General features: G+C 42.2%; 1 protein-coding gene across 1 annotated transcript in view; it reads right to left on the minus strand.

The window, feature by feature from the left end:
- Window positions 1-25,416, minus strand: part of CDH5 (cadherin 5) — a 226,761-nt gene that overhangs the window by 97,078 nt on the left and 104,267 nt on the right. Inside the window, exons 2-5 of the mRNA XM_085639594.1 lie at window positions 24,191-24,398; window positions 1,457-1,745; window positions 1,243-1,359; window positions 118-285 (exon numbers count right to left, since the gene is read on the minus strand). Of these exons, the coding sequence (XP_085495720.1) occupies window positions 118-285; window positions 1,243-1,359; window positions 1,457-1,745; window positions 24,191-24,376 (760 nt within the window). The 5' untranslated portion in view covers window positions 24,377-24,398. The remainder of the gene's footprint in view (window positions 1-117; window positions 286-1,242; window positions 1,360-1,456; window positions 1,746-24,190; window positions 24,399-25,416) is intronic.

Genomic DNA, 25,416 nt, shown 5'->3' on the forward strand with positions numbered 1-25,416 from the left:
CCATTGGTTTTGCCGATACTTGTCTTGCAGTGCCACTGAATTCAACAACCCCTCATAAAACACTAGACAGAATTGCAACTGTGCAATTTCATTCTGCACATTTTAAAAAGTACTTACTTTCTGTAAATATCGGAAAGTTATCATTGATGTCAGTCAGTGTGATGACGACAGAAGCTGTTCCTGAAAGACCGCCCATAAGGCCCGGAGAGTCTTTGGCACCCACAATAAGATGATACGTAGATAGTTTTTCTCTGTCTAAATTAGGGACCGCAGTTAGAATAACACCTAATGAGAAAAAAAACAATAATGGACTGTAAGTGGCAAATTCACAGAATGTTTTCCTCTGCTGACATTTACACTTTTCCAGGGCTTGAAATGGAATTCTAGAAAGGCAGGTACTCGGATGTGTGTCAGATTCTTATGTACTACAGGAATATTGTAGCAAAATATGGACAAACAGAATATTGTGAAGACAAATATATATTGGTAAGTATATATTTACTATTCTTAACTCCACATCCTCGTACCTTGAAGATATGGTTATTGTCAAGGAACATACATGTGGTAATCCTGTACTGAACTCAGTCACCACGATATTCTTGTTACATTATATTTAGTACACAATATTCCGGTACCATACCGCAGATGCTCACTATTTGGGATTTCCTATTTACTACAGAAATACTGAAATTCAACAGATACTCTTGGATAGTGTAGTACCAAAAGCCCCAAAGGACAATTCAAATGATAGAAAAATGCTACAAAAATGCACACAATATAAAAAAACTCAGCTGTATAAAGCCCAACATTCAACATGTGCAGCAGAATGTTTTAGGACTGGATTTTAAGTGGTCACACTGGCTTCATTTTCGAAGCCACCTTCCCCAAACTAGTTTTCAGTTAGGGTTGTACAATTGTTTTATTTGCAAACCTTACCGTTTTCACGAAATGACTTATTTACAAGAAATACATGTTGCTGGTATCTCGAGTAACTTTTCCTCCAGCAAGGCCAAAATAAGTCACGAAGTAAACTGGTTCGAGGTAAACGTCTCTGTCCACAGGCAAAAGTTGAGTAGAATTTCACAAAATGCATAACATGTAATTTAGGAATTACACAAGGTGTAACAACACATTTCAAACAGGCATCGTTTCCACAATTTCCTATTGGTTTCTGACGATCCCTAACAGCCACCTTTTTAATTGAACGAAAAAACAAGCTGAATAAAACTGGCTTTTTCTTACCCTTGTCGTTAATGGAAAAATACTCGTTTCCTTTGATAATGTGATACTCAATCTGTGCGTTGCCTCGAACTGTTGGGTCGTCGGCATCTACGGCTGTCACCTGTGTGACTGATGTCCCTATTGGGTAGAAGAACAATACAAGGTTAAAACATGATTATGCATATTTTTGAAGCGGGTTTGAAAAAAATAAAATAAAGTACTGGCATGAACATACCCACAGCTGACATTTCCGGCACAGACCCGTTGAATACTTTCTGGACAAACTCTGGTGCGTTGTCGTTGGCATCGATGATTTTGATGATGAAGGAGGAAGGCTCCTCCAGGGTGACATTGGTATCCCCGTCTACAAGGACCGCCTTCAGCTCATACTCGGATTTGGTCTCTCTGTCCAGCTCCCTAGTTACAAACACATCTCCTGTGACGGCATTGACAGTAAAGATGCTGTTGACGTACTCGCCCAGCAGGACAAAGCGGGCATTCGGGTTGCTTGTGCTTGTTTTCAGCTGCAAGGCAGAAATAAAACAAGAAATGCATGCATTTAGATGTATATTGACACTGAAGGGTGACCATGGACAGTGATTCTGAATCTTTGACCTCAGATTGTTGTTTTTACATTTGTATGTCTAATTAGTTCATTGGAAGCAAACCAAGACTACATTACCCAGAAGGCATTAAGCTGACGTGCAAAAGACCAGAACTGTAAAGTTTGTCCATAATGGCATGACGTTAGGTGGCCACCCTGATTGACAGATAGATATAACTCCGATATGTCTCAGTCTCAACTACACTGATGCAGCGATGTTGGAAACCGCTATTTCTTGCGTTATTATGTGTATTTCATTATGCTACAGAGCAGCTCTTATAATACTAAATGGTGCTTACAATAGAAGAAGTCCCTACTGACTTCTTAGAACCTGGTGGTTTTTTGGCCCATTTTTAAGCTTGAATGCTGTCATATGTTTGTTCAGTCACCACACTACAGAACATTGACCGATTTTTAGGTTGAAGCCTACCAGACAACGCATCTGTCTGCTTTGCTAAAGTCGGGAAACAGGCTTTACTTTGAAATTTCTACTTCATATTAAATTTTATAAGCATTTTTTACACCGTAAAGATTGTTGGCATGTAAATCTTTACAACGCAAGACAAAGCCACGCATTTGAGGGTAATTAGAAAAAACGGCTTCTCTCCCCAAAAACACATTTTCAAATAGTACCAAACCAGTAAACGACAAATGCAATTAAAAATGTATTAACAATTAATGTAAAATTTTGGAACAGTAAGTGGCCGTGTTAGACTGTGACAGGATTTTTCAGAAACAGTAAGTGTGATAAGAGTATTCATGTCAATGGAATGCGTGGTGAAGGTTTTTCTAATGTGAGTGAGTGTAAATGCATAGTAGTGGTATGCGTTATAAAATCTGCGATGTAAAGACGTGCAGGGTGAAGGAAGGCGTGGTAATGTCATATAACCAGACCACAGTCATCTTGTGGACATTCAGAAAGCTTCCCTGGGAATGCATTACGCCTGTTGCTTATCGGCTTTGTGGATTGTAAACTCACATTTTCTGTCTTTCTATTTGCAGACAAAATTTGTTTTAGGCTGTCCAGGTTCAGTTCGTCCATCCCAAGGAGTAAAGCCTTTTCGAACTACCTCTCCTTGTATGCTTCCATGAGTGCTCCTTTTTGTGAACAGGCCTGTAAATCTTGTTCTTAGCTTGTCATATTTGCTGTGTATTCAAAGACAGTGGTCACATTTCAGGCTGTCTTCCGAGGGAGCTTGGTGTTTACTTTTCTTTCTCTTGCTTCAAAGTCGAGGATCTAGGTGAGAATATTGCTGGATACTGTGGGTAGAGGGAAGATTTTTTTCTTCTAGTGCACAGCATTTAAATGAAGTGTGTAAGCATTTCAGAACATATCTGAATTAGCTCTGTACTACTCCACTTTACGCCACTGCACGCTATGCCAATCCACTGTATGCCACTGCAATCTACTCTGCAACACTGCACTCTATACCACTTAGTGCCATTACTCTACTCTAGGTCATTGCACTCTACCCTGCACAACTGCACTCTACGCAACTTCACTCTACCCTGCGCCACTTCACTCTACCCTGCGCCACTTCACTCTACCTTACTTCAGTCTACTCTGAACAATCTACTCTATGCCACTCTACTCCACTCCATTCTATGCCACTTCACTCTGCAACACTCTACGCCGCTGCACTCTATGCCGATGCACTCTACTTCACTGCACTCTATGCCACTGCACTTTACTCTGCACCACTGTAGTCCACACCACTGCTCTCTACATCACTCTACTCTACACCACTCTTATTTGTTACTCCACTCTACGCACTCTATGCCATTCTGCACCACTGCACCCTACAACACTCTACTCTGCAACACCACACTCTCCACTACTGAAGTCTCTCTCACTCTGCTCTGCACTACTGCACTCTATGCCACAGCATTTTGCATCACTCCACTCTACGCCACTGCACGCTATGCCACTCCACGCCACTATACCCTACTTTGCACCACTCTACGCCACTCTACTTTGCACAACTCTTCGCCACTGCACCCTATGCCACTCTGCTCTATACCACTGCACTCTACACTACTGTATTCTATGTCACTGCACTCTATGCCACTAAACTCTGCACCAATCTACTCGGCACCACTGCAATCTATGCTACTGCACTCTACTATGTAGTATGTACCACTCTAATGTCTACCACTGCATTCTACTCTCTGCATTGTACAGCTCTGAATTCTATGCTGCTGTACTCTATGCCACTATACTCTGCAACACTCTACAACAAGGCACTATACACCAGTCCACTCTACGCCTCTCCACACCTCTGCACTCTACTCTACGCCACTGCGCTGTACGGCACTGCGCTTCATCTCTGTACCACTGTACCCAACACCACTGCACTCTATGCCACTCTACTTTATGCCACTGCACTCTATGCCAATTCCCGCTACACCACTGCACTCTGCAGCACTCCACTCTATACCACTGCACTCTACAGCACTATACTCTACTCTGCACCACTCTACGCCACTATACTTTGCATCACTCTACACTACTGCACCGTATGCTGCTCTACTCTGCGCCACTGCACTCTACGTCACCGTAGTCTATGCCGCTCCACTCTGCACCACTGCCCTCTGCACCACTGTATTCTATGCCACTGCACTCTACTATGCAACACTGTAATCTATGCCACTGCATTCTACGACGCTGCATTGCTGCTATACTCTGCCAATGCACTCCACTCTACTCCATGCCTCTCCACTGTACACCACTGTACACAACTAAACTCTATGCCACTCTAATACATGCCACTCCACTTTACGACACTCTGCTCCACTCCACTCTAAGCTATTCGACTCTACGACACTCTATGCCACCCTCCTCTACGCCACTAACATTTAGCCATGCTGAACAGCAGTCACGCTGGTGTACACCATGGCTAAATAAAACACATTGGTAAAGCTAATAGCTCTTGCATAGGCGAGGCCTACTGGCTTGGCAAATGCTTGTTTTCTGTAGCACCTTTTGTTAATCTTGCAAATTGGCCAAATGCATTGCATCCGTGCAGAGGGATCCACTTTATTGTGATAATTTTTCAGAGCAGGGTGGGCCTTGTCCATTGTGGAACAGTTGAGTGTCAATTTGTTTAAGCTCTGTTTGCTTCAATATGTCCTGATCTGGGCTGGTAGACAAAATCAGCCCTGGTAAAAATGTTAAAACCAGTCCCACACTGCTTGAAGGGATGATGGGAATGCATCTGTGGGCCTTTCATGGTTGGGTCATGGCAGTCTGGCCTGCTCTAAAAGAAGCCCCCTAGCATGCAGCCTATCATCGAAATGCCAGAGTGGCAGAATGGCCAGTCTGGCCCTCAATATGTTGTAAAGTTTGGTGAAGCACCTCATGTTGCAAGAAGCAGGTCCCCAGGTGATAATAGGCATCTTATTGCTGAAATTCAGAGCAGATAATTTTCTAGTACAGAATTACTATGAGATATTGGCTTCCTAATCAGTACCTATCTCTGATCGCGTCCTAAAACAGATTTACTGCTTAGCAGGCAACTGAGAGAAGTGCTATAGAACCTGTTGATCTAATGAAGTTTACAATCTCTACTTAAAGACGCCTTTCCATGGAGCAGCAAGGACAATGCACTCATTGTGTGCGGTGGCAAAGCATTGTAAGGACTCTAAACCACCTCCGGGTATAGAATGCTAACATGTAGTTCATGCTACAAGTCCACGTGGACAAGATAGTCAAACAACCCTAAACAGAGGAAATGTTACATTGCAGTACTGCTGCTTCTTCGCCGATCAGCGTGATCATCAAATTGTATACCAAGTGCTAAATCCAAAAATATCGACCTGTAATTGAAGAGAAGATATGCACAATTCTGCCTATTGTGCAAACTTTTCTTGGCTGCTATGCTGCATGAAATTTGAACATAAGATCACAGCTCACATTCAGAAGTCACATGAGATACCAACAGGAGACTGGCTCGTGAACAAATGCATCTCAGCTGCAGTTCTAATGCACCCACAAGCCATTTTCTGTTTAAACGTTTCTCCTGTGGGCAAACCCCAAGGAGATTTCTCACCTACAAAATGAAAATGAATTTTGTGAATTTTGCATAATATGAGATTGAGGAACTGTGTGGGAGTTTACAGGTGTAAAAAAAACAGTGCCTACTTTTTGTCTTGCCTCATACAAGCACCCAATCAGTGTAGAGTTTACACCTGCTGCTTCTGTCAAAAGAATCAGGTTCAACATATTTTCTACCCCGGTATGTCTTTATATATATGTCACTTGTTATTTCAGCAAACACAGACATTTGCAAGCTGTAGCAAGCACCTTTGTGGCTTTCATCCTTGCAAGTAAGGTCCCGTAAGGTCCCATTGGTGCGTGAGTCCAGGTGGATTCACACTACAATATAGCCTTATAGCCCGCCGTAGGAGGCTATACCGGCTATTAAAGGCCCTCTACCGCGTTAAAGGCCCGAGCCGAAGGCTACAAAGGGCTATAAGGCAATTAGAACATTCTGCCACTAGAGGGCAGAACGTTCTAACAAATAAAACAAAGGCCTCTCGAAGCTCGAGGGGATTTAAAAATCCCCTCGAGCTCCGAGAGGCCTTTGTAAGACACTGGAATGCTGCTCTGGAGGCCTTTACCGGCCCGTAGAAACAGGGAGCACTCAATTGTCTTCAATGGAGCTCCCAACATTCCAATGTTCTAATAATAGTTCATGGAACTTGCAGAGCTGTGGTGTGGAAGACCCTGCGGGGCTTTCAGTGGCCCATGTACCCGCTATTCTCTGAGTGGGAAGCCTTTAAACATGTTCCAGCCATTGACTAGTGACGTATGCTTGTTGGCATACGTCTCTCCTTATTAGGTCTGTTAGAAGGGAAGTGGTTCATTATTTCGCAGGCTCAGTTATTATTTACGACCCCACACTCGTGTGGCAACAAATGTATTCATAGACTAGAAAGCAAAGCTGCCATCTTGTTTAGTGGCGAGGCCTGTAACACAGCTAATTCCACAAAATGGGGCTGGATGATGAACTAAGGTGTTTTCTCCTTCCCTACAGGAAATGTTTTTCACCTTTGAAAGATGTCTTCCTCCTTCTATCAAGGGCCCCGTTTTAGTTTTACGGTCCGGGCCCCACAAGCACTTCCGACATGCCTGTGGGCAATTTTTGTGATGATCAGAATGGTGACTGAGCTGCGTTTATTACCTGGTGCAATTCAGTTTATCTTGTGTTTAAAGGTAAACTACTGCATGGATTTTAGCTCATGTTCATTCTCGTACCAGAACACCGTGTTATGTCAGTAATGAGCCAGCCCCTTTCATGTTGAAACAAGCGACACATAAAAGAAAGTGACAGCTTCTGTTATTCAAATGAGCCGTGATTGAATCATTAGCTTAACTTGTCATTTAAACCTCGAGAGTGACGTGCTCGCAGAAAGTTCAATTTCTTTGTTGTAAATGAATAGGTGTCACAAGAAAAAACCCTATGCTGAATATTTGTTTTCAATTACTCGTCTATGTTAGAAGGCTTTGAATATAATCTTACAGTCAGCAAAGCTTCCCTCAAACTTCCTGTTTTGCAGATTTCCTTTTGGGCACAGTCCAGTTTGTCACTCATTTATTTCAGGCTACTGTTTATCTGGTTCTCTTGAGCACCATAATGCTTTGAAATTATCTAGTGCTAAATAAATAAACAAATAAATATATATAAATAGTATTTTCCACTATATGTACACGCCCTACTCACCATATGTTATCAGGCAGCATGTTTTTCCTCCTGAGCGACATCTGTGAGGAGAGACCAGACAAACAGGAAAATACCTGGCAAGAAGTTGTGACCTCAGGAAAAAGCACCACCTCCCTATAAAGGAGAACTCAACACACGATGGCCCCAGTTAATTCTCAGTTCCTCACTCTAGGAGTAAAATCTGCATTCAGTCGGAAGACTTCCGTAGACCATCGACCACTTCGTTGGCACTGTCTACTTTTGGGAAGCACATTTAATGCTCTGCCGGAGTTCATTGTCTCAGACTGACCAGAGGGCCTGCAGATGGCGCTGAAGTTGGCAGACTATCTCTGTGCTGCATAACATTTGCACCAAAATACAATCCCACACTGTTTTTTATGATATTTTTAATATTATTCCACTCTATCTTGTGTGGATGGTGATCAAAAACTTAAAGAACAAATAATCTAAACTAATCTAAACTAATCTAAATCTAATCTAATTAATCTCAGAATGTAAGCATTCACAGGATGTTGGCGCTTGCCCTCAGTGACTTCCCCGCTACTTGAAGTCTGACCCTTAACAATTTAGCCTAGTTCCCTTTAGAATAAAACATCTAAATTGAAGATATTGCAGAATAACTGTCATATATTTTGAGCTTTTTCAAAAGAAAAAACAGCCAAGATCTAACCTGCACTGTGATTAACTGATAATTATAAAATTGGAAAGTGAGTAGACAATTAGTGGAACTCGGTATCCGGTAATACCTTTGCGAAAATCAACATTTAATTACATTGGGCATAATTTGCGTGATGGTTTAGGTTCAACTTCTGTATTACCAGCAAAAATTAATACTTACTCACAGGAAAACTCTTTGAGAATTGGACACTTGTGACTGTCCATAAATGAAAATTTAACTTTGTCAATTCTTAGTTTATTTATTGGATTTGTCTTCAAATTTTATTAAGAAACAAACTCTTATGCATTGGCATCCGATGGACCACTTGTTCTCAGGGGTAGTGGATAGTGGTAGTTGACAGACATGACTTGCTCACCTACGCCGCCCCCCCAAAACCATTGCCGCCTGGGGTGGACCACCCCATAGCTATGCCACCGCATGTGGTAGTCTGATTTCATACCACAATCAAATAGATTTGGTTAATTTCAGTCCATCATTTACCAGTGGTTAAGATTATTCAAAGCACTCCACCCGTGACTTTTCTTATGTCAGTTCAGGTTCTCGCCTTGTGTTCTGGGATTGCAGTCCTATTTAGCTCATTGTAAAGTCAGCACTACAAGTCTAAGAATGCACAGCGAAAGCCACGACTGGAGGAGCTACTCACATATGGACCTAGGAAACTTGAGAGCTCTGTACTTTGTGCGTCATTTCAGCATAGCACATTAGGCATTATTAGTACAATCATAGGCAAAGTACAATTTGTGGGAAGCAGACATAAAGAGTTTGAATTGTCAGGCAATGCAACAGGTACAAGATAGATATAAGTAGACTGAGCATTCAATGAGGGAATGGTTTGCATTTGAGAAGGAAAATGAAACTTCACAATGCCAGGTGTGAAACTATTGAGCAAATAAAACCGTGTCAAGGTAACAAGTAACTTGGTTGGAAAAGAAAACAATGCAGTAAGGTGGGACTTTCTAGAAAGAACTTGTTGAGAATTTACATGCAGTCTATGCTTTCTTTTGTGCATCTTTTTACATAACAAAGCCATGTGCTCATTTTTAACCCTGAAGAAGTTGAGAGTAGGTGACTTCCTAATCGAAAGGTGCAGGAAGATACAAAGATATAGACCTGCTTCAATGTCCTCTGTTTCTAAAACCCTGTAGATTCTATGACATAAACAGAAGATGTGGTAGTTCTCTAATAAAGAAGCAAAAACCTTTTTACAGGTGTATGTCTTCAGTAAGTTTGCCGCACTGTAATCATTGCCCCGCAATAAGCATTGTGAAAGATGCAATCATTGCATCTTTTTTTTTCATTTAGTAAGCAAATACTTATAATTGTTTTATAACCTAATCTTTCTTTCAAACAGCTGGCACAGTTCAATTTCTTCCCTTTGTCATCATGGCACATTGCTTCCATTAAAGCTCTTTGGAGGAACTTAAACTAATTGTGTGGCCCAGAACATAGATCAGGATTTTACTGTTACCTTCTGGATAGCCCAATTTGTTGTAAGCAGTGACTATTTGTATTGATATAGAGAGTTTGAGAAAAATAGATTATTATTTGGGGTGGTTGAGAGGCCTCACCAAGTAATAGCGCCACTATTTGGGTCTGGTCCAGATAGGGTTTTTTAAATCAATCCTTAGCATAGTCCTGGGCAGCTGTGGCACAGAGCAGTCAGGCTTAACTTAAAGAAAAACAAGTGTAAAGTATTTCGTAAATCACTGCTTTTCACTCTAAAAACTTTTAAACATTTCAAAAAGATTTACTCTTAGCGTTAGTCTCGGAGCCTCAAACATTAGAGTCTGGGGCAAAGTCAAAGTTTCATGCTAACCGCAACGGAACAGAAGTCTGGTTTGGATGCGGGCAACGGGCTGGTATTGGTCAAAAGTTTACCTTTGCACTTAGAAACATTTCTGTTTTTTTTCCTATGGACAGTAAGGTCAGCGGGGTCCTGTGCAGCTCGAGACTGGCATTGGGCACCATGTCAAAGGACAGGTGAAGGCCAGCATATTCTTAAAGTCTTAGTTCTCAACGGCGTTTAACCCTACCCATGAATGGCAAGGAGTGATAGTCTATGAGTCTCAGACTTTGTGTCCAAAAAACTTTAGCTTTTGCCTTTGGCTCTCAATTTTCAGTTTTGTGGGGAGATTGAGTACCCTATAGCACCAGCCAAGGGTCCCGAACCTGGGAGGCACCGGTTTACGAGCAGTGGAGGGCAGGTTAAACACTGCGTTCCTGGGGAGGCTCCGTAGTCCTCCCCATTCCGCTCTCCACGCCGATGAGGCCAGCCTTTCTACTTGTGGGGGTTGGATTTAGGAACTCCTAGTGGGCGTTCCTCTCAGAGTGCATTGGCCCCCAGACAGTAAACCTGAATATAGGTAACATGGGGATTACAGAGTGTTGTCGTCTCAGATTCCTATTTTTAACTTCTTTCACTATTAGCACGGTCCTGATAAAATGCCAAAGGATCCATTAGGGACCTATTAAAGGCGTGAAACATGTCGACCTAACTGATCCACTCTCCACCCTCTCCACTATCACTTTCACCTTACAATAAGGAAAATACTCACCCCTCTAATAAAGTTAATCAAGAGGCCTTCTCTTGTCAGCTGTTTTAACCATACTTCATATAATAAAGTTTTTTGGGGTGCCAGTGAAGTATTCTTAATTCACTCATCTCTTTCCCCCCACACACCTGCACTCACCACTGTGGCGTTTCTCCGAAAACAACTCCGACAAAGAGCCCTCTCGCGAGGCCCGTGGGGGACTGCAGCGCCACCGCCACGAGGAGTAAAGTCTGATGATGAAGCATGACATCCGCATGGGTGTGTGAGGGCACTTTTTCCAAAAGGAGGAATTCCCTTGCTTTAATAATGTCTCACTTCCAACTTACTCTATGAGATAGTCTCTCTCACCAGTCGTAGCGGCCAAATGGGCCAGCTTTTTTTTCTTCAGTTACGGTCACCCTCCAGTGATTATAACATTAGTCTTGGAGCTCGGGGTCTGGACCTCTCTTTCCATTTTCTCCCAGTCCCCCCCTCGTTTTGTTTTTCGAGGCACCCAACTAGCCCTTGGAGTCCACTCATTGGTCCTTAGCACAAGTAGGAGCCTGTCCCGCCCTTGGGGTCTCGTGACACAAAGTTGAGATTAGGCACGGCCCTTTTCTTTCAAGAGTCCTGTCTTGGTTCAGAAGGTGCAGCAGGTGGAGTCTTCCGTGGTGCAGCCTTTCCGTCTGAGGTTCACAGGTTCAGCAAGTGCAGTCCTTCTGTCCTTTACGAGACCAGTAGTGTTCTGAAAAAAGTAGCCAGGGATTCCCCTTTTATACCATTTTTGAGTTTTGGGTGGTAGGATTCACTAACCAAAGGGCCTGCAATTCCCACAGTGCTACCCTACCCACTAATACATCAACTCCTGTGGTGTTGGCACTAAACAATCCCGTTGTGCATCTCTCTGCCCAAAACTAAAATGTCGGGACTCTTCTACCCTTGGTCACAGTCATGGGCACACTCATGGAAAACTGGTTTTGCACTGGTTTTCCTCCCATTAAGGAGAGATGTCAGCCTGTCTACCTATACGAAGGAAGAGGCAAGCAACAGTTTGCCTCACTTTTGCCTATCAGAGGCAGTAGCTTCTTTGACACTGGCCCATCTATGGCCACAGCCCTCTACCAATCCTATTGGAGGAGCTGACACCTCCTTCCATTATCAGACCTTTTGCTCCCTGGTCCTGGGAGACTTCACTCCTCTTAACAGGAGGGCAGCAGACTGTCTCAGGTCACAACTGCCGTAGTTAAGCAGACATTGCTACTGGAACTTTGGGGCAAGAAAGTAAGGAGTTTCCAAAGTCACTTTTAGATTAAATGTCACTTTAAATCCAACTTCAGCATTAAGTTGAGTTTAATGTGACAATTTATTTGATACCTTGGAGTACTGGAGGTCCCAAATGGAAGTTAACGCATAGCAAATGGGCTAGCGTAACCCCATATTAGCCAATGGGACTACCAACCTTATTACAGTAAATATGACGATTTTGAGTTTAAACTATCAGGACTTGTAAATCACAAAATTAACATGCCCATTTTTAAATATTTAGCACCCTGCTTTGAGAGCTACTGTGCCCTTCCCTATGGGTAACTTACAAGCATTAAAAAGGAAGGTTTTGACTTGGCAACAGGGTTTATTTTGCCATGTTGGGTTGAAAGATTAAAAGCTGCCTGACTAGGTTGCAATAGCAGATTTAGAGCCATGTTTTCACTTTGGCACTGCAGTGCTGGCACAATGAGTGATGCACTCCTCTGATGATCTTTGCCTTAGCTAGCCCTGGGTACACTTTGCACCATACAATTGGGATTTATATGTAAGTAAATTATTCCAATGAGGGATTGGCCAATTGTATACATGATTTGAGGGGTCAGAGCACATGCACTGGGGCCTTGTCAGCAGAGCCCAGTACACTTCAGGGTTGAAAGGCAGCAGCACCAATCCAGAAATCTGGGAGGTTATCATACAAAAAGAGGCACTTTCTTCCAGAGGCTACCTGACTGAAACCTGCCTGCCTCATCAATACTGTTAAGACAGAAAAGTCCTCTGTATAGTAAGAGAAATGTACCCCTATCCTGAATGCTCAACTATACTGTTGCCAGGATTCCTAATGCTGTTTTTTTGGTCTTAGGCCAACACGGATCGTGTGCACCATGACATAGGCTAAAGCGCTACCTTCATAGTGGTGGAAGTCTTCACCAGGAGTTAAGCAGCATAAATGTGGTGGTGGCAGCCTACCATGTAGTGATCAATTGTAGTGTACAGTACATTTTTACACAGTGTTACTGGAGTGAGGCCTACAGGCTCATTCACATTTTTTAACTGTTCTGCTGCTGTGTGCTTAACTCACCCTTGGACTACATCAGACAGATGTTGAGTGTTGCTCAGCGCAGTAGTAGTGACTGCATTAGTTGTACGTGTGCCTGGGAAGGGTACAGTACAAGGATGGTGTGGCACTGTGCAGTACATGTGTAGTTACTAAATGTGCTGGGTGTATGTATGCCTGGGAGGAATACATTACATGAGAGATGTAGTGGTAGTGTTGTGCACTGTGTGTGCAGGGACAGCATGTGCTGGGTGTATGTGTGCTTGTGTAAAGTACAACACATGAAGAGTGAAGAGTTGTGCAGCACGCACATAGTGAATGTGTGTGCTGGCACTGCATGTGTTTTTAACGAACACACCCTGGTCAGAGACAAGAACACTTCAGTGCTGAACAGCGTGCAGACTGAATGTGTGTGCTGGATGCAATGGTATATGTGAGGGTTCAATGCATAGTATTAGTGCTGATCAGAAAGTGTGCTATGAATGTACACTCAGTGATTGTGCCTACAGTGGCACATTGTATGGAGGACCCTGGGTTAGAATTTGGGAAGCCCAGGCCTGCATGATGAACACGTGAGGAGGAGAGGAATCCCTCCGACAGATATGTATATTACTGCATTTCTGTGAGCTGGTCGGGGACTGGAGGGACAGAAGAGACTCCCTTTACATCTCAAAGGACTGCTCTTTGATACAGTGATAGATCACAAGGAAGGGGCCTGGAACCATCTCAGGAAGGGAGATGGGGCTGATAAGAGAATCATAAAGAGTTGGGATGGAGGTCTGGGATTAATCCTTCGATGCGCATATATCTGTGGCTGACATATAGGGGTAAACTCTGGCACTCCTATGAATTATGTTGTGGACAATCAGCTTCGGAGTTTGCCTGCTGTGAAAGACCTCTTTCCTGAAGGAAGATGTAAAGGAGAAGTGCCCACTTCAAAAGAAGCAGAACCCCATCATAAAAATTCAAAGACCCAGACCCTAAATTACATTTGGTGTTTTGAAAAGGACTAAAAGAAGGGGATATTGAGTCCCCAAATATTTCTCATCTGCTGAGCAGCCAGACGTGAGAAGGGGAAGCTCTTTACCACTTCTGTCTGTGACCAGGACTGGGGGCAAAGGCCTGTTAGTCTCCATGCTGGGTGAGGGGGACGTCACCCAGGACACCAAGATCACCTGCCATGGAGTATCGCCTGTCTGCTCGCTAAGACCAGTGTGCCCTGTAAAGGAGAGGCGATCAATGGAGGGAGTCAAGTCCAATGAGGAGCCCTGCACAAGAATTCCCTGAGCGAGGTGTGAGGCTATGCATCAATTGGGCCATTGCCAATGCTCAAAATCGGCTCTGCGACCGTCGTATGCCAGTGGAGGGCTGTGTTGTTCTGAACCATATCGGATGAGATGGGCAGGAAGCACCAAGCCGTACTCCTGTGCTGTGGTGACCCTGTATGCCAGAAAGGGTCACCAGTGAACTGTTTGGAACATGTGCGCAGGACCTGTGACTGCCGAGATCGGAGACACTGTATGCCAAGAGGGGCCCATGGAGTGAGTGCGATCAAGAAGGAGAGTCTGCACCTTGGTTGTGAGCACTGTGGCATCCCCGCATACCAGGAGAGGCTGCTAGTATCACTTTGACCTAGATTACGGGCCTTTGCCCTGGACCAAAGAACTTCGGTGACCAGCAGTGAGCAGCAGGTCGAGCCTGCATGCTGTAATCTGTGCCTGATGAAGTCCCTGTGGTTCACTAAAACATTGCACCCTCATTGGAGCTCCGGTCAGGAGCCAGAGGATCACACCAGTACCCCTTCCCCACTAGGAGGAAAAGCAACTTTGGGTCCACTGAGTGGGAGCAGGTCCACTCACTGAGCAACGAGAAGAGACTGCACCACCGGGGGCTGCCTTATCCTTTGCAACTGGCCGGACTTCAACATACAGGATCTGGATTTGGGAGCCCCAGAGGAGAGGGAGGGAACACTCCTTCCTTTGAATAAGCAGTACCGCACGAGCGAGTAAGACTAAAACTGGACCCTTGGGCCTCAGGGCAGTTGCTGCTAATGGTGCTGCTGCACCGCAGACACTTTTGACTAGGTACCTCAAACATCAGAAGGGAGAACTGTTTAGTACAGCCTAATAGTTTGCATTCCCTGTTTCAAATCTTAAGTTTATTTGATTTAGTTCCCGACTGAGAACAACACATATTTAAAGAATAAAATTACATTTAAAATAGTAAAATGTCATTCTAGTACAAAGTTAAAATAGATTTAAAAAATGTAAACATATTGTAACACACAAATTCATTAGGCGGTGCCTTACAAAGAGAAATCAGTTTTTGAACCGAATTAATTTCACATTTTGTTCGAATTGGTTGTATAAACCTCTTTCTAGCTTCTACAACAGTCAGATTTGGACAAATGAATAACACATGTTCCAAGTCTTGCACCCCGCCATTACACAGATCACAGGAACTACTAGCTTTTTCTTTTAAGAACCATTTAAAGGTGAATGATTTTAGAGGAAGTATCCCACGGCGGATCAATATAATGCTTCGCCTGACTCCATGCTTTGAATTAAAACGAATATACTGCTGCATTTTCTTATATACAATTGTTTCAGCATATTGTTTATACAATAGCAATTTGGAGCAGTGTTCGATGTCAAGATCAAAGCTTAACCTTGGTGTTAAATGTTTTTAAAAAAGCTTCAAGTGAGCGGGAGTCCAAGATTGCAACAGGTCAATAGTAACATTTGATATTTTAAAGCGATAGATACATTTCTACTGAATACATAATTCGGCGATCCTTGTTCAAATGTCTCTATTTTTAGTAGGGATTGTAGGGTTCCTTGGTCCGCATGGATAAGGTTATATGCCCATTTTAGGATATTAGTAATGCCTTTGGCGTAAAAACTGACTAATGAAAGTTCAAGACAAAGAACTTGTACCGGCATGGCTTGTGACATCTTAGTCAGTTTCCGAAGGACTTTCCCTTCTTTCAGTTCCAGTTATTTCCATTGGCTTAATGGAATATATTCAAGTGCATATGATAGTACTGGTGGGATCTTAGAACTATATACTTGAAGAAGAGAAGAAAAGTGCCTTTGGCCAGTGGAGGAGTAAAATCGTAGGAGTGCCCCCACGTGGACGTCAACTTTACGGCCCAAGTTCTGCAGGTGAGGCAAGTTTTGCAAAGATTGTGAAAAAATTCTCCCTAGGTATGTGTATTCCTTTACAACTTCCAGCGGTTTTCCCCCTGAAGTCCAGTTGTATTTAACATATCATTTCCTTCCTGTAAATGGAACAATTTTTGTTTTAGTGATATTTGGTATTAAATAATTTTCGTCAGTGTATTTAGTAAGTGCTTGCAAATTCCTTTGAAGGCCAAATGGAGTTAGATCTAAGATGACTACATCGTCTGCATTCATCATGGTCTGCATTTTATAAGATGCGATTTTAGGTGGAAAATTGCTAACATGTTTGAAGCTTTCCGGCAAGTCATTAAGATATAGAGAGAACAGTATGGGAGCTAGGAGGCACCCTTGCCGAAGGCCATTAGGTGTAACTATTGGGCTAGTAAGACCCTTCTCCCTCCCCATTTGAACTTGACACCATGTCCCAGAATACAATGATGTTATTAAATGAAAGAGGTTATCCGGAATTCCCATATTTCTAAGTTTTCTCCAGAGCATTGCTCTATCCACCCTGTCAAATGCAGTCGTAATGTCGACGAAGACTACATACACAACCTGAGACTTTAAGGTGACATATTTATCAATTATTGTTTGCAGCACTGCAATGTTGTTGGTATCAGAGTGTTTTGGTCTAAACCCTGCTTGATTTAAGGGAATCGAACCTGTTGAAAATGCCCACTCTTTGAGATGTTCTAAAACACTTGCCGCAAAGATTTTCCCAGTTGCATCCAGGAGAGCTATCTGCCGGTAGTTGCAGGGAGCAACCTGGAGCCCTTCTTATAGATTGGAATACCAATGCTCCCCTTCCAAGATTTTGGAATTTCGCCAGTTTCAAAGCTATGGAAAAAAAGGGGTGCTAAAAACTTGCTCCACTCTTTAGGGTTGCTTTGGAGTTCCTTAATTGGAATTTGGTCCGTACCCATTGCTGCCGACGTTCTTGCCTTTTTTACATAGTGTTCAATTTGAAGAGGAGATGGAGCTCCGTTATCTGAAATTTTTCCTCCTAGCTTGCTTGACATTAGAGTCGAACTTTCTGTCCTCTCGTTTAATTTATATACGTTGGTTAAGTCTATTTCCCATTCTGATGTGGGGACTGGAATAGCTTGTAGTGATTATTTTGGGCCTGTTTCCTTGGCAATTATATTCCAATAGGAACGTTTGTTATTTTGTTTTTCTGCTATCTGTATGTCCACCCATTTTTTATCCTGTATTTTTTAATGATTTTTTTCCTTATCCCTCCTGCAGCGGTTTTTCAAATTGTTAATTTCGCGTTGTCTTATTTCAGAGAATTGAAGGAATTGTGCCCTATTAGTTTATTTAATTCAATTGCACGTATGTTTAGGTTCCGTCTTTTGTTTTTTGCTGATCTTGGCATTTGTGGTTTTAGATTATCCTGCAAGGATTGTACCAATTTATTGGTGGACTGCTTCAAAATTAGATATCGGATTTGTTGAGTGAATGATCTGTAATGGTTGTGCCATCTCAATTACGGAAATAATTTTGTTAAGTGTTCTCGAATTCCATAGCAGCCGCCCTTGAACCTTGTTCACCAGTACTGTATTTTGTAAATACATGATGTGCCCTGGAGATGTAGGTTTCAGTCTTAACTCTGCTGTTAAGTGTAATATTGCGTGATCGCTTCCTAACACAAAATTGATATTTAGGTGTGAGGATGATCCGAACAAATCGAGGCTACAAATCATATAATCGAGAATTGAAGTATTAAAATTGCCTTTTGTTGTGCAGAATGCCGGAATATCACCTTCTATATTACCATTTAATTTTACTCTGTTCAGCATTGGAAGTGAGGATAATAGAATTTTCCCTCTTTTATCTGCTTTACTTCCTGTGAGAAATTGTGGAATTGGGATTGCCAAAGCTTCTTCTTGTTCGCCATTAACCCATTTTTTAAAAAAGTCATTAGATATTTTCCCATTAAAATCACCTGTTAGGAAAACTGACGGAAAACCTTGTCCTTGTACCACCTTTTCTAGTCCCTCAAATATTTCTATCGCTAGTGCATCCATTTTAGAGCCTGGGGGAATATAAACTTTAAAAATGAGGAGGATATTCAGAGTTTCCATAGGGTCGATCCCGAATTTGCCCTTGATACATTGAATGTTCTTTGAACACATTGGGATGATTTCTTGATCCCAATTAAGGTCTTCGTTAAAGAGAATTGCTATCCCTCCTTTTGCGTGCCCCCAATTGAGCCGGTTCTGCTGGAATGTCATACATGAAATAATCAAGGTGGTCAAAAGTTGTTATTGACTACGTTTTTTGTAAGGCCACAATCCCTGGTCGGTTTTCCATAATTAGTGCTAATTTCTCCTGGGTATTTCCAGCTATATTCCAGGAAGAAATGGTCAAACCATTGTTAAAAGGGATGTTTGTTTTCCTGAGCCTGTTTGTTTTCCTGACCCTGTTCGTTACGGTTTAGATTCTCCGCAATCCATGCCCATTTATTTTCATTGGTTGTAATTTCCTTCTTTTGTGTATTTTTGTTCCAGCTTCTCCTTTCTCCATTCGTCAACGAAACAGATATATTTTCTTTAAAGAAATTTAGAGGGTTATTTGTGCCACTTTGCCTTTGGAACAAAAGATGATTTTCAATGTTATTAATTTCCTCAGGTTTATCATATCTTTGGGTTTCATTATTTGTTTCAAGTGCCAAGTCAAATCCGTATTTATATAGAATCTCACTTTCTTTTAATATTATTCCTGGTATCACTGGAGACCAAAATTCTACGACGGCTGTCGTGGTTTTAGATCTTTCCAGGAAGACTACTAATTTTATTTCATTTATTGATAGAGACTGTAGCGGCTGTATCTTTTGAAGTAGATTTCTTATTCTCTCTCGGTTAAGCGGGACATCGCCCAAAGGGAATGGATCTGTAATTTCCAGGCGGCATGGTAGAGTCTTCTGTGACTGAATAGTCATCTTCCCTATAGATAGGTTCCTTGGTTGGATGTCCTTTTGTGCCGGCGACTCTATTCCTGTCGCTGTAGCTAAAACACTTGGGGCCGTAGGATTGAGTTGATTGGAATTTACCCTTTGTTTTTTAATTGTGGAGTTCTGCCCCTTTTCTGTCAGATTTCGTACTATTTCTTGTCTTTCCTCTTTTTCTGAGGACATGAGTGCAGATGGTAAGGTATTTGAAAACCTTGTCTTCCGGGCCTTCTGCTTTGCAAACCTTCTTATCGCCCTTTTCTTTGCCCTTTTCCGACTGATCTTAATAAATCTCCTCTCTTATTTCGATATTACTGGGCCGGGGGAGACTAAGGACGGAATTGCAGAGGTTTCTATTACTTTTTGTTTGGACACTGAAGTGATATTCAGATTTGATAGGGCTTTTGTTTTTTGTTGGGTGAAAATTGGATAATATGCGGTGACCGGCTGATGAGTATCGACCTTGTTAGGTTCCTTGAAAAGTTTTCTAAGGGAGTATATTTGATTGCACTCATGTTTTCCCTTATTTGCTTTTTGTGTACTCCGGCCCATTTGAGTCGCTGTTTCTTTCTTTGGCGGAGATAGTTCTCCTGTTGATAGAAAGACTTTTGGTTTAAGGAGGGTTTCGGCAGTTGGTTCTTCTCCTTTTACTGCTTGTGTTTTTAATTGTTGTTTCCTCTTTTTTATTTTTTTCTACTAGATATTTTAACATTCCTAATTGAGTATCAAGCATCTGATCGGAGTTTTCCAAAATGTTCCCTAGATGGGAGAGAACTGATTCCAAAATTCTTTGGAGTGTAAATAGGGCTTTAGACACCGGAGGATATCCATTGGAGGATTCCATGGTCTTTAAAAGTGAAAAATCTGGTGAATGAGAAAGGGTCCCTTCTGGGTCAAATTTATTTTGTGGCGTACTATTCTGGATTATCGGTGGCTCCTTTGGAGCCTTTAAGTCCTGGCAGAAAACCAAGTCCTTGATGTTTATATCTGGGCAGGTGACATCGAATTCTAAAGTTTGCCGTTAATTCTGGTCACCTAAATCTAGAGCGGTTTTGGAGCCACCTTGTTGTACTTCTGAGTTTGCTAGTTCTACGTTTATGGAGTTACTGATTAGTTCTTCCAAGATTCTGGAGTTACTGTTTAAATCTTCCTCATATCCTTTTTTACTTTGAGTGAGGTTATTAGTGTCCTCTACTTTCTTTTCTTCGTCTTCTGTCAACACTTTTTGTTGTTAGCTTTGTGTTTTCCCCTGTTCCTTTGTACTTTGCTTTGTGAAATATTTAGTTATTCCAGGATTCACTACAGAGTTTCCTAGTTGGGCCGTCTTTACGGCACTCCTCCGTATTGCTTGTTCCGTTCCCAATCTTTTCATGAAAATTGTTTATGATCTCAATTTTTTATACGCCATTTTGCGGCGCAGGCTCTCACTATGGATCGTATCTCGTGACAATGGTCTCTTGCGCAAAAAAACATACTTTATAGCTTTCTATATTCTTTCCTTCTTTCTGGGTTCCTCTTTTATCCTCTGGTTTTGAGCACAGTCATAGAGTTGTAAAAACCCAGGGCAAGAGGAAAACTGAGAGTGAGCTCATGAGAGTGCTGCAAACCACACCCGACCTTGCTGGGATTCTGAAGCCTCGCCTCGCCTTTGTACTCCAACCTTAGCCTCTAGCCCTACCCTAGCCTCTAGCCCCCTTCATACCTTAGATCCAAGTGGAAAATAATTTCTTCAGCATTTTCCACCTTCCTCCTTCCCTATGCCACTGGAATACTACTTTTTCCTATGAAAGCAAGTTCCATTACCAGCTTTTACTCTAACCTACGTCCCTGAGTAAAGGGGAGCAATGGCACTAAGCAGTGCAATATGCTTAAGTTCATTTGAAGTTCATTACTGATACATGAACGTTTGAACTGGCTTTTTAGTTCGAATTGAAGCCATAGAAGATCACTTCAATCAGGGACAGTAAGCTCTTTACAGCTGGCACTGCCAACTAGACGTGGGTCACATGAAGACTAGCCTTTAGTGGGGCTAATGTTGACTTGGGAGAACAGTTAGCAGAACATTTCCACAATCTATCATACTTAGGGGGAGATTTTGAAAAACAAACACGCAACGCAGCGCCCAAAGAGGTTGTGCTGCGTGACAGGGAGGGAGCAGGAGAGCGCCATATCTTCAGAGAATTGCCTTTCTCCTCTCCTCTCCCTGATTTCAGCTGTTGAGCGCCACGCACACAACTTAGCACCATAGTGATAGGGTGTGTGTGTCTAGCATCGGCTTTGTACAGGTAGAGACAAAGTACAAAATGCAATGCCTAGGCAAGTTTTAAAGCTTTTTTACGCTGTGTATGTGTGCTGCACAGTGCAGAATCCATGCAAAGTCAGAAAAGAAAGGTGAAATATAAACATTTCTCTTGTTAGGGCCTCATTTGAAGTGGCGTTAACTTTTGGAACTAAATCCTGTCTACAAATGTTTGTAGATAGGGTTTTGCGTCAAAAGGCATGAGTGATTGCATGGGAACGCTCATGTACTACCCATGTAACGCCCCCTGGTGCTAAGTACAGCAAAGCAGTGCTTTGCGCTACTTTTAGGGTACTTTTCAGCACAAAACAAGTTTTTCTCTAGAAAGTAAATTTTCCCCCAAAACATTTTTTGCTGGTTAGCATCACTTTTGTAAAAACAACAGTTGATGGACAGAATGCAGAACAATGTCATACATTCACCCCAGTACAGAGACATGGGCCTAAATCCAATGTTTTTTTGCTCACCATGCCATTCCAGTTTGGACCCAGCCATATGCAAATCAGTCTTGACCCTGCACGCAAAGGGAACAGTCCAGCCCGAACTGCCAAGCCAGGTCCTCCCTGGACTGGAACCAAGCATCCTAGGACCGGTTTCAGGGTTTCACCCCTCTTCAGCCAGGATAGCTTGATTCCAGTGGCATGGAGAGCACAGGACTCGCGTCTGAGCATGCCCGTCCCATGAGGGGTGACAAATGCAAAAATAACAGTTGATGGACAGAATGCAGAACAATGTCATATATTCACCCCAGTACAGAGATCTGGGCCTAAATCCATCGTTGTTTTGCTCACCATGCCATTCCAGTTTGAACCCAGCCATATGCAAATCAGTCTTAACCCTGTGCCTCATGGGAACAGTCCAGCCCATTACTTTTGTGACACTAACCCAGTGCAAAATGTTTGAAAATCTACCCCTTAGGATCAGTGCTTGGATTACAGACTTTAGGTTTGGTTTTAGAATTCTTGGTTTCATTTTCTTTAATACCTTCAGTTAATACTGGGCTCCCTTGACAGAGTTTTTATGTGGTTGTCAAGAGGGAGTTCCTTGTCTAGAATGAAACCAAAAGACTTTTCATTTTTAACCACTAGAGGGGAAATTCCAGATGTTGTCAGGGAAATACCACAGCATATCGAAGAGGAGTTCCATAGGATGAAGATAGTATTAAAAAAACAGTCTTGGGGCTGTTGAGGCGGAGATTATGTTGTTATCCAGGAAATCACTTTATCAAAATGTTTTGAGAGGAAAGGCACATCTGCAGATTTTTTTCTAAGGCACAGTTCAGTGTCATTAGATGTCTAGTGGTACTTAGTTCCACAGTCAATTGGGAGGCGCCCAATGGCTTCATGTATAGGTTGAGCATAGTGGAGCAAGCTTTAAATCCTATGGTACAACATGTGCTGAGTGTTCATATCAATTTCCATTTTACAGATTTAGAGCTATGACTAGAACCATTTCAAAAGTGTGTCCTCGAATCCCAACCTGTGTCAACCCTCATGATCGATAGTAACAAATACTGCAAATAAATATAATAGAATCTGGAGACCAGGCTCTCCGCTGTTTAGAATGTTGAGGGCATCATCAACTACTGGGAGGGTAGCAGTGTCAATGCTGCAGCCCTTCCCAAAGTCGTTCAATGGGTTGGAAAGATGACCACTAGATCTTGGCTTTTTGTTCCATTGCAATATGTGGGTCTGTTTTGGGTATGCAGCAATTCATCTCATACAGATAACAAGCTTGTGTAATTTTAAAGAAAGACTTTACTCCAAAGAGCTTCTTGGCACTATATAGCCAATATTTATTGTCATCCAATCTAATATTACTCAATTCAGAAGAACAGAAGGCAGTATAGACCCAGTAGGATTCGAACCTGTGACCATGAGAGCAAACAGATGCCTGCAGTAAATTTATTAAGTCACAGAACCATCAGATCAAACAAATCTAAAATAAAATCTATTGTATTTTCAATGGTTTTTTTAGGTTTGCTTTTGACTACCCACTGTTGTCAGCTCTATAACCTGCTCTAGCCAGTGCTTTGAAGGTCAAGGATTAGTCCCTTTGTAAGATATGGAAATCAATGAAGTTATAAATTCATGAAGACATTAAATATACAGGAAGATTGGAAACTATAATTGTGTAATGTACTACCATATCTAATATCAAAGCTATCACAGAGAGACAAAAACATCAATACCGACTGCACTTTGAAAAACTCGATAGACAAGAAATGCTCAACAGATCCTTGCTTTAATTAGTTAGATACTTGAATCCCCACAATAGGTTATAATTTTGCTTATATTAATGAACACTCTGAAAGTGAAAATTAGGCACAACATTTGCGAAGAAACTAAACTTTGCAACTTCTAAAAGTTGCAAAGTTTGGCATTTTCTCAAAGCTTTGCCTGCTGGTAAACATTTCTACAAAAAAGTTATGGATCTCAAAAACTTCTTTATGCAGGTGAATTATTTTGTAAAAAAAAAAAGAAAATTCAGATTTTCTAGCCACAAAACCTACTCTTTACATATTTTTTTACCCACTCTAATTTGAAACTTTAGCCATTTTTTGAAAATATGGCAAAGTTTAAATAACAATTTACCAAGTTGGCAAAAGCCAACAGTACACGTCCCCACACCCCTGGTAAAAATCATCTTCAGAGCATCTCCAATCCTTTCGTAGACTTTACCTTCCCGATGAGATATGGCTCGTCCACGATAATAGCTTCATTGAAGTGCATCTGGTTCCATATCCATTCTCTCTTAGACCGCTTAGCATGGGTGTCTGCTGAAGGATGATTCTGCCTCTCACCAGAAACTATAGTTGAATAGTAATAAACCAGGCTCAGGATCAGCAGGGGAACCCAGGTCCCCATTTTATTTCTTCGTTCACACAGCCTAAATTAAAGAAGAAGACTCAAGATTAGGAGAAAATGAACAACGTGTTCCAAAACAACACGCATGATAAAAAGAGAAACAATACATAATTTGCAGAGCATGTGCTGCAAAGAAATGATAAAATAGTGCTAAAATACAATGCTTTATTATAAACAAATAGCACATAATGTCTTTATAATAGGCACCTTGTGATGCACCCAGTCACTTACTATAAAGAAATGATGTCAGAACTCAACTGTGATAACTTATTACAGTTAAGCTCTCACGTTACACAGCCTGCTGCCAGAGCCAGCAGCCAAGGGGAAACGCATGTGAGGTCATGGAGCATAATATAATTGAAGCAGCCATTTAAAGAACAAAAATGAAACCGGGTTTTTCTTTCTTCTGCTATGTTTTTCTAGGTCTATAGTGACAAACAGAAAGGAGATATTTAGGGCACCATATTTATTTTTTGTACTCCTTAGGTAATTATAGAAAAGTTTTAATCTTTCTGCATGTTTCCTAACCCTGGGTGTCCAACTATGCTACGCTCCCGTAGTTTGTGCTACTTCGCGCTACGCGAATTGCACGTAGCACAGTGCAAAAACGCGTACCGTAGTTGGCATTTTTTGCTCGCTCATGCGCCTCAATGTCAGTTGGCGACCGCGAGCGAGCAAAATGACATCCCGGCGAGACTTTTTCCTCATTCGCGATCAGCAACATCAAGTTGGCGATCGCGAGCATGGAAAATAAATCTCCCGGCGAGATTCTCAACGCGGGGAGGTTAGGTTTCTCATTGCGAGTGGTCGCGTATGCTCGCGACCGCTGCAATGAGAAACTACCAGTCCGCGTTGAGAAAGCTGCCGCTCGAGTAAAAATCTACTTGAGCAGCAGAAAACGACAGCTCGCACTATGCGAGATGCCGTTTTCAATGATTGCACAGTGCGAACAAGCATCCGGCACTGTGCAATCATCCCGAACAGCGCACTACGCAGTTCACGAAGCGCTATGCGTGTTGCGCGTAGTGCGAAGTGCACTT

Source organism: Triturus cristatus, chromosome 12 (assembly GCF_964204655.1).
Source record: "Triturus cristatus chromosome 12, aTriCri1.1, whole genome shotgun sequence".
Lineage (NCBI taxonomy): Eukaryota > Metazoa > Chordata > Amphibia > Caudata > Salamandridae > Triturus > Triturus cristatus.